General features: G+C 43.7%; 1 protein-coding gene across 2 annotated transcripts; it reads left to right on the top strand.

The window, feature by feature from the left end:
• The first annotated feature begins 652 nt into the window (after positions 1-652).
• On the top strand, positions 653-9736 carry CLN5 (CLN5 intracellular trafficking protein). 2 transcript variants are annotated; one of them, XM_053972075.1, is made up of 4 exons: positions 653-2336; positions 5239-5404; positions 6572-6797; positions 8560-9736. In XM_053972075.1, exons 1-4 carry the CDS (start codon positions 2224-2226, stop codon positions 9069-9071), a joined length of 1017 nt encoding a protein of 338 aa, XP_053828050.1. In that variant the 5' UTR covers positions 653-2223; the 3' UTR covers positions 9072-9736. The 2 variants fall into 2 exon arrangements, with proteins under 2 accessions (XP_053828050.1, XP_053828051.1); XM_053972076.1 differs by lacking the exon at positions 653-2336 and adding an exon at positions 2354-2463.
• Positions 9737-10117: the final 381 nt, after the last annotated feature.

Below are 10117 nucleotides of genomic sequence, written 5' to 3'. Positions count from 1 at the left end.
ATGCTTCTGCATAATAAACTAGACAATGGTTTTTTAGCTCAAGTATATTTATTCATAAATGCATTAGTGGTTTATTTCCTATGTTCACAACATAACTTAGGTTGCATGAAAAAAAAAGGTACCTTGCTGCCAAAGTTTCTTGCAGGATGTGATGAAGTAAGATATAAAAATGCTATTAAAATTAAAAAAAAAACATTCAACCCCTTCAGCATCTACATAGTGGAGATTTAATAATCTACACCGCAAACATATGCTGAGTCAGGACTAAGGATCTGTTCATATTGCATTTCAAGTTTGGCTAGCAAGCAGTTATGGCACCTTCATTATGCCATTTCACTTCCTTGCATCCTGGTTTCAAAGAAGGGATAAATTAGCCTTCCTTCATTTCATAAAGCACTTCCAGAGTTACACATCTAAATCTCTAACAGTAGGAATTATGGCTATATTCCAAGCAAATATCTTTTTGAACAGATTAAAGAGCTGGTATATTGTACTACACTCAAGCTATGAAACATGCATGATTACTGGCACACTTTCTTTTCTAACAAATAAACCCAGAGATTTTATAAATCAGACAAAATTAACATGCATGAGATTAAAAAGAGATTTGGAAATATAAGTATGTATTTGTTATGTAAGCATGCATTTAATTAATGTATAGTGTTGAATGGCATGGATTTTAAAAATAAACACTATAGAATCAGACAACAGAGAAGTGAGATAAGGAAATGTTGCTGAAATTAAAAGTTTTAAGGTTTTCTGAACATCTTTAGTACCCCCAGCATTACTGAAAGTGATATTCAGCAGCCTATCCTGCATTTTTATGAAGGATGCAGGGTTTTCCACCTGCAATTTTGTTTGAATATATAGCCTAGCATAGTGCTGACTAGAGAACTGATTGTTCTTTAGGGGCTCACATGAAATGAGCGGGGATACTTTTCTGGCTCCCGACAGTCAAAAGTCCACAGCACAGTTATTATTTACCCAGTGAGCAGCATACACCAGTGTCTTCACTCTGGATGCCAACTACTGAATTTAGCCTTCTGGACTCTGATGCCAGCGTAGCCAGTTTTGAACTCTGCAGAACTGGAAAAAGCTGTGTTTTTTGCAGTGATGCTGCTGGCAAACCTCTCTTCACAGTTTCTCTTAGTTCATCTGCAAGATAGTTCTCACCATTACCATAAAGATGAGAGAATAAACTTCTGTATGATTCCTGTAATGTAAAGTGTTACGATTTGAAAAAGCGCTCTGAAATGGGTGACAGATACACACACTTAGCTTGAAGCCCTGAAAAGTTTCAGACAAGACTTCTGGGCAGTCTGAAGAGGCTCAGGGTTACAGGGTTTATCAGTGCAAAAGCCTCTCTGCCATTTGGGGAGGCCTCGTCATCATCCCGGGGCCCAGAGGTCACCCCCTCAGTAGGTTCTGGGTGTGAGGATGGGCACTTAATGTGCTTTTTACAGAATCACAGGACCAATTAGGTTGGAAAAGACTCTGAGATCACAGAGTCCAACCTATGATTGAACATCCCACGTCAACTACACCATGGCACTCAGTGCCTCCTCAGTGCTGCATCCAGTCTCTTCTTAAATACCTTCAGGGACAGTAACTCCACCACCGCCCTGGGCAGTCCATTCCAATATCTAATCACCACTACTGTCACGAAATTCTTCCTGATGTCAAACCTAAATCTCCCCTGGTGTTGCTTAAAACTAAGTCCTCTCATTTTGTCACTGGTTACTGGGGACAAGAGACTGACCCCGACCTACAACTTCCTTTCAGGGAGCTGTAGAAAGTGATGTGGCTCCCCATGAGCCTCCTTTTTCCTAGGCTAAATGCGCCCAGTTCCCTCAGCTGATCCTCGCAGGACTTGTGCTCCAGACCCTCACCAGTCCTGACGCATCTCCAGAGCAACGCGTTAAACGACAGACAACCCCCGCTCCAGCTAAACGATAACGACGTGTGTGACTCGGACCTCCAGAAAACTCAGTCGCAGTTCGGCCGGGTGACTTTCTCAGGGATGATTCGGCACACGGCGGGTTTCCGTCGGGAGGAGGAGGAGGAGGAAAAGCAGCCCCGCTCGGTCAGGCCCCTGCCTGCAGCCCGGGCTCGGCGGGCGCCGCCGGCCTCCCCGGCCTCGTGGGCGGGCGCGGGGGCGGCCCCTTCCCGCCCGGCCTCCTCCGGGCCCGCCGCTTCCCCCACAGCTCCGGGCCCGGCTCCGCCATGGGCGCCGCTGGCTGCTCCCGGCTGCTGCTGCCGGTGCTGCTGCTCCTGGGGCCGTGGGGGCCGCGCGTCTCGGGGGAGCTCCGCTCGCGGCGGTGGCCGGTGCCCTACAGGTGAGTGCCGCCGGAGGGCCTCGGCGGGCCTGCCAGCGCTGCGCTGCTTCTGCTTCTCTGTGCATTAGACTAAAGAGGCCGTGGGAAGCTTCCCCTTTTTAGTCTCGGGGTGTTGATCATTGGCAAGGTATTTGGCGTGTTTGGCTCGCCAAGGGAGCCGTAGTGCCATGCCAGGCCGTGAGCTGCGTTTGGTCTCAGCAGCGGGAGAGATTGGTTCCCTGGGAATGACTGCCCGCATTTAAACACGTTCCTTAATGCCCGCAGAAAAGGTGGTGGTGAGGAAATCGGGGTACGTTTTTTTTGCCTTGTAAATTTCACTTAACGTCATGCTTCGTGACAAATGAAACGGTACAAAATCCCGTTCGCTGCTCCAGAGCTGCCTCAGCTCCAGAATTCCTGGTGGTGTCGGGGACAGCAAGGAGACTGCACGTTGTGGCCAGAAAATAGCGATAGATTTGGCTGTGCCGAGGAAATGAGCCCCTTCAGAAGAAGCACTACGCTTGATTGTGTATTTTGTGCGGGTTTGCTGTTTGTAAAGGGAGTAATTATCAATGTTTAACTGCAGCTTAATAATACACACCTGAAATTTTGAGAGCCTATTGCATAATTCCCAGCAGTTAAATTTGCGTCAGATGATGCCTGAAGGAGCTGATCTTGCAGTCATGAATTCTTGGGATTTTCCAGCAGGTTCAGGAGTTACAAGACTGGGTCTTGGGATGGTCAAATTTGGAGAACAATCCTGTTGGTGTGAGATGCTCAGAAATGTGGGGGGTTCAATGTTTCTTAATGTGCTTATTACCTTCTTGTCACATGCAAGGTGCAGTGCAAGGGGTAATTGAAAATGCAAGATGTGCAAGCTAGAAATAGGACTTGAATGTGTGGTTGGCCTAAGTTTTGGTTTCTGTGTGTTTTTTTTTCCAGACAGACTCGTTAGGGGATTCTTTTTCCCTTCTTTTTCTTTTCTTTCCCCTTCCTCCTCCCCCGCCCCTTCCCCCAGACAAAATAAAGGCAGACTGGAGTTCCCAGCAAGCCTTGGGAAGAAGTCCACAGGGAAAATCAGCGATGCCTCAGCTGAGCTGCTGGCTTTAGTATTGCTCAGGAAGTCCTGTGTCCTTGAGTCATCTCATGGCTGGGGTATTTGTGTCACTAGCCCTGGGCAACTGAGTGTGTTAGACTCTCAGGCTAACCAGACAAGATCTGGACAAGCTGTCTATGCCAATTTGTCATGGTAACAGGAATATAGGAGCCTTGTTTTAAGTGAAATACAGGAGTGACTCTAAAGGAACTTGGAACAGGAAAGCTTGTTGCGGTGGGTTGATCCTGGTTGGATGCCAAGTGCCCACCAAATAACTCCATCACTCCCCTCCACAAGTGGACAGGAGAAGGAAAATACAGCGAGGTATTTTGAGGGTTCATGAGTTGAGATAAGGACAGGGAGAGATCACTTACCAAATACCATCACAAGGCAAAACAGACTCAGCTTTGGGATATTAATTGAATGTATTGCTAACAAAATCAGAGCAGAATAATAAGAAGTAGAATAAATCTTAAAAACACCTTTGGCCCACCCCTCTCTCCTTCCCAGGTTCTGTCTCCTTCCCCTAGTGGTGCAGGGAGATGAGGAATGGGGGTCAGGCTCTTTTCATCAGATGCTGTTTCTGCCGCTGCTCAGGGAGAGGAGTCCTTCCTCTGCTCCAGCTTGGGGTGCCTTCCACAAGAGACAGTTTTCCATGAACTTCTCCAACCTGAGTCCATCCACAGGCAACAGATCTTCATTAACTGCTCCAGCATGGGTCACTCTTCCATGCAGTCCTTCAGGCACAGTCTGCTCCAACATGGGTCCCCCAGAGGGTCACAAGTCCTACCAGGAAGCCTGTTCCAGCACAGGCTCTTCCCTCCATAGGTCTGCAGCCTGCTCTGTGGGGTCAAAGCGTTCTTTAAGTGGGTTTGTTCCACAGGCTGCAGGGGAATCTCAGCTCCAGCTCTTGGAGCAGCTCCTGCTCCTTCTTCTTCACTGACTCTGGTGTCTGCAGGACTGTGCCTCTCACATATTCTAACTCTGTTCTTCTCTGGCCACAATTACATTGGTGCAGTAACTTTTTTTAACTTCTTAAATCTGTTATCACAAAGGTGTTGATGTCATTCCTGATTGTCTCAGCCCTGCCCAGTGCAGGGTCCATCCTGGAGCTGGCTGGCATGGGCTTTGCCTGACATGGGGCAACCTTCTGGCAGCTTCTCACAGAAACCACCCCTGTAGCCACCCTGTTACCAAAACCTGGCCACAACCCCCCCCATACACTTGTCAAAAACATTCTTTGTTGTTTGAACATAGTGATAACAGGAAGTGGATTGGGTCTTCAATTTTTGAGGTTTAATGGGAATGGAATAGAAACAATGATCCCAGCTATGTTCTTAGACCTCTTTGTCTAAATTAGCATAGAGGGATTAATTTTTTTCTGGTCTTGGCAATATTGTAGAGTCAAAATAGCTGCATCTGGGAACCTCTTACTATAGAACAGCAAGGACAAAGTGGTCAATCCCCAGGTAAATAAATTGCCAAGAGAATGTTTTTGAGGCAGATCTGAAACTATCCTTTGCTCAGCATCTTTGTGAGTGATGTTGTGAGAATGTCACCCATTGTAATCTGCACTATTTCCACTCCTTCAAGATCAGTACAACATGACTTCCATTTGTGAGCCTTAAGTCCCAAAGTCCTGATTCTGCATATGTGCACCCCAGCAGCCTTATGATCTTGAATACTCCAACTGTTGCAGTGTCTGGGTCACAGAATCTGTCTTTGGGCGTGCTGGACACGTACGCTGTCCCCCTCAGGAAGCCATGACGGTTACTCCAGCTGCAAAGCTGTGCTTGTCATTCCATGTGCTTCTCTTTCTCAACACAGGCGCTTTGATTACCGTCCAAAAACCGATCCTTACTGCCAAGCTCGTTACACCTTCTGTCCCACTGGCTCTGCCATTCCAGTTATGAAAGAAGAGGATGTCATTGAAGTGTATCGATTACAGGCTCCAGTATGGGAATTCAAGTACGGGGACCTACTAGGACATTTGGTAAGGTGATGTTTTTAACAAAGTTAGAGTGACAAATTCAGCTGAATTTAACAGCAGATGTTAAGAATGGGAGCTGTAAGGTTGGGATATGCTTGTATGGAAGACTATTAGACCACACAATTAGAGCTAGGCTATCTGTAGGGAAGATACTCAAAGAGCACTAAGTTTCAAACAAAATGTACAGGATTCAGTTCAGCTAAAGACAAGAGCATAAACAGCATTGTTGCTGGGTTTGAACATGTTTCCCCATCTAGCTGCATAATGAGTGCTTTGTATACACACACCATTATGTCTTGGATGTCTTTTCTTCTGTGCTATCACCACATCAAGAAAATACTTTTATTTGTCCCCTTACATCAGATAAAATAGTTGCTTAGTGTATTAATTTTTCTCCTGTTAAAAGCTGACATATTTGCTTGGACGTTGGTATCTATCAGGAGAGGCAGCCAGCTGGTCAGAACGGTGGATCATGAGAAGTTGGTTGCTTTTACACTTCTTTCTTGAGTGTTATGATCAGTATGGAATTGAAGTCTCCATTCATGGAGTCATGCAAACATGAAGTCCTAGCTTTAGTAATATTTATAGTTATAGCAGTAGCAAAATTCATCTTCAAAGCATGATTCTTAATTAATAAAGAAATGTTAGTGAATCAAAACCAAGCACAAAGAGTCAAAAATGGAAATAGATTCAAATATTGTTATCTCAGTTGTTAACTAAGTTTGGATTTATGTTTTTACTATACAGCTTTTAAATTAAGTATTTCTATCATTAGTTTTATGGCATTCATTAGCAAGATCTGGTTTTGGTAACTTGGTTCTGCTCTTTATTTCTCTGATAACCCCATGAAGTTAAAGATTCAAAAGTCAGCTTGAGTCTTGATGATGAGCTCCCACTGAGTATTTGCCCCCAAGTGACAGAATTTACAATGGATGGATAGACAACCACTGAGACAGCATGATGCCTTGAATAAAAGTATGTGTGTCATGCAATCTGGTGTATTGTGCTTCAGTGTTACTGAATCCAAGATATGTTGTAGGAACTCCCTCCCCTTTTCTCACCCTGTCACAGAACAGCTTCTGAGCATCTTAACTTCTGTACAGGTCAAGCTGAAGTTGTTATTAAATCAAAGTTTTGGTGGTTTTGTTATTTTGTTTTTTTATTTTCCAGAAAATTATGCATGATGCTGTGGGTTTCAAGAGCTCTCTAACAGGCAAAAACTACACAATGGAGTGGTATGAGCTCTTCCAGCTTGGGAACTGCACATTTCCACATTTGCGGCCTGGCATGGAGGCACCATTCTGGTGTAACCAGGGAGCTGCCTGCTTTTATGAAGGAATAGATGATGCACACTGGAAGGCAAATGGAACTTTAGTTCTTGTGACCACAATATCAGGTAGATTTTAGATGCTTTGGATAATGTTAATACAAAATATAGAGTCAGCCTTGTCTTTTGTAAAACACTATATTTTAATTTATGTTCCATAGGTTATTTGCAGCATTAGTCAATGATTCTAATTTCAAGCACTGTCTTGAATACAGAAAGTGGCATGAGGCTGTTGCCATTTGAACAATTCACACTGGAGAGTTGTTAAGTGAGAGTCATTTGGTGTTGCTGTACAAAAACACTTGAGTCTCTTGAGTGTAAAAATAGCAAAACAGCTTAAACAGAGTCATTATGAACTCTTTTAACATGGCTTCACCAAAACAAAATCTTCTATTGTGAAGTGGCAGATGACTGCTGAGATAGAAAAACTGTTGAAAACATGTTCATTATTGAGCAAACAAATAAGGCATATTTAGAAACAGTCTCAAAGATATAAAAATATTAATCTCTATTCCTGTCCCCCTCATTATGTGTCCTAAAAACTGTGAAAATGTCCCCAGTAATAGGTTTCTGTCCTATGTTGTAGAACAAACCTAGGCCTTACGCTTCAAAATACATAGGTGGTGACCAGAAGAGTTGCCTGGTGTATACTGATCATTGCAATACTAAAATAAACAGGTCATTCAAATAAATCTGATTGATTGCTCTAGCAATAGAGTGAATGACTTACAAAAAAAGTTCACTGAGGAATTGGAGAGTTAAATTTTGTGTGACCAAAACCACTTAGTTTCTGAAGTTGATGTAGTGTGCAAGACACTACATCAGCAGCTTACAGCTCTTGTGACATGGTGCTTTATGTGTGCCCACTTCCATCCTTAGCAGCTTTGCTGGCCTCAGTCTCTGCATAATCTATCCAGTGCTGCTAAGAACTTCTAGGCAGTTCTTTAAACAAGGAAGTAAAGTGGAGCTGCTTTCCTGTGAGTTTGTAGTTCATGACTGAAGTATTTGATGCCTGATATGGTTGGATTCTTTTGTATGAAGACCAAGTTAAAATTTTTCATACAGCTGGGGAACTTGTCATGCTTCCTCTCTGTGGATTATTTGATGCCCAAGAAAGGTGAGGCTGCACTGGCACCTTGTGGAGGCATTACAGTCCTCCTCGCCTCTCTTGCTTTCCATTTCCATGAAACTTTCAAGGAGGTAGCATTTCTGAGAGTTTTCAGTTGCCTGAATTTCACAATAACTGTCAGATTTCTAGTCAAAGAGGGTGAGTGGATGCAAGTGCAGATGAGCAGCATCATGAGCTGAACTTGCTCCCTTCAGAGAGCTGACAGAAAGCATCCCATCTTAGTCTTAGGTCTTATATCCCACCCATAATTTGGCTCAATTGAGCTTTGCCAGCTGTGGAGCTGCTAAATCAGCAGGGTGTCTCAGTCTGCGTCTCTTTTGTGAAGAGACGTGAAAATTTCTGCTCTGAATCTTTTAATTTAATTAAAACTTGAAGTGCAAAAATGTCTGTTGGTCTGGTGAGCATTTTGTCAGCATCTCTTGTAGACTGTACTACCTCTGCCCTATTTGTCTGCATGGATAATGCAAAATGAGAAGTGTCATGGTTCTCTGGTGTTCAGATTTTCTGGTATAGTAGCAGAAAAAGGAATTACAGTTTAAATAACCTACTTGTAAATGTAGTTTATTCAGTGGGTTATCCCTTGCCCCTCCGACCTAAGCCTTGTGTCTGTGTATGGTGAGGTAGTGTAGGTAAACATTTGCAGGGGAGGCAGGTGAATCCTGCATTTGTTACCTCATCTCTGCAATACTTCATCTCTTACAGGAACCATGTTTAATGAAATGGCACAATGGGTAAAATATGACAATGAGACTGGCATTTACTATGAGACCTGGACAGTTCAAGCAAGTCCTGACAGAAAGTCAACAGTGTGGTTTGACTCTTATGAGTGCTCCAAGTTTATACTGAGAACGTACCAGAAGCTAGCTGACTTAGGAGCTGTATTTAAGAAGATACAAACAAACTACACAAGCATAATTTTATTCAGTGGAGAACCTATTTATTTGGGGAATGAAACATCTATTTTTGGACCACAAGGAAACAAGACACTGGCAGCAGCTATAAGAGACTTTTACAATCCATTTAAACCTCATCAGAGTGTCAGAGAGTTTTTTGTGGATCTTTTCAAAATAATTGATCATGTTATCTTGAATCATCAGTTTTACCTCTTCTACAACTTGGAATACTGGTTTTTACCTATGAAGTCCCCTTATCTCAAAATAGTTTATGAAGAAGTCCCTTTGCCTGTTGGAAGCAAAGCATCCTGTGGTGTATGACTGCCTACTGAAGAACAAAACTTGCCTCTATGGCAAAATATTCTGAAGGATTTTGGAGTGCTACCATGATGGTTTTAAAGGGTTGTATGTTTCACTGCTGACTGTAAAAAAATGTGTTGGGAAGGCTTTGCTGTACCAGGTGAAAGACTCTGCATTTGTTTTCTTAACTACCTATGTAGCACATTCATGAGCACTTCAGCATCTCTGACCTGTGTAACCCTGGCCTCCTGCTGCCTGAAGGGAGACTGCAGTGGCTCCTCTGGCTGAGCTCTGCAGTGCCAGAGGGGGAAGGGGGAGGCAGCTGCTTGCTCTTGGCTCAGGTACTCTTCACATGCATGGCCACATGGCAGCAGATGGCACCTGGCCACCGGCAGAGGTGGGACACAAGTGACAAGGACTAATTCACTCAACATGAATGTTTGGATGTGTCCAGTTCCTTCAACATGTGCCTTACACTGATGTTCCTGTAGTTCTTTGGTTTGTACAGCTGGGACCTATGAACTATTCTCTGATATTCTGGGGCAGTGAATGTACTGGAGGATGGCAAGGGTGATGCTTTTTCACCACTTTTCTTCCTTCAGCTGCACTGTAAACACAATACAGATGGCTCTTCTTCAGTTTCATGTGTTTTGTGGCAGAGATAAAAGCCAAACTGCCTGCCTTGATGTCGACTCATGCATAACTGTAGTGTTCTACCAGTCTACTATCTTGAAGTCTACTTGAGGCTTCAGTTGGGCCAGTTGCATAGAACTTGTGTATATTCCTTTCAATTTTTTAAAAAAAGCATAGAAATCGTAATATGAAAGAAGTAATGACAGCTTGTTGGGGCATCAACATTGGAGTTAAAAATCCATGCTTGTCACAGAGCTGTCTCTAAAATATGACTGCAGCTTCTTGCTGTCAGTCATATTTGCAGTAGTGGTGCTTTGCTAGCTGTGCTGTCCTTGAGTCCTGTTCCAGGCTCAACTTAGAGTACTTTGGCAACTACTTAGTTCCTTTTAATCCCAAGAGACCAAAGCCAGAGGAACACTGGCTTTTTGGAAACT

This window comes from Vidua macroura, chromosome 2 (genome assembly GCF_024509145.1).
Source record: "Vidua macroura isolate BioBank_ID:100142 chromosome 2, ASM2450914v1, whole genome shotgun sequence".
Classification (NCBI taxonomy): Eukaryota; Metazoa; Chordata; class Aves; order Passeriformes; family Viduidae; genus Vidua; species Vidua macroura.
Note: the sequence above shows the minus strand (reverse complement) of the source record. Positions and strands in the feature narration are given on the sequence as shown.

What these genes read in the sequence shown, in the direction of transcription:
- CLN5 (XM_053972075.1), top strand. Translation starts at nt 2,224, where the DNA reads ATGGGCGCCGCTGGCTGCTCCCGGCTGCTGCTGCCGGTGCTGCTGCTC. An exon ending in CGGTGGCCGGTGCCCTACAG is followed by an intron (nt 2,337 to 5,238) that starts GTGAGTGCCGCC and finishes TTCTCAACACAG; the next exon opens with GCGCTTTGATTACCGTCCAA. An exon ending in TCTTGTGACCACAATATCAG is followed by an intron (nt 6,798 to 8,559) that starts GTAGATTTTAGA and finishes CATCTCTTACAG; the next exon opens with GAACCATGTTTAATGAAATG.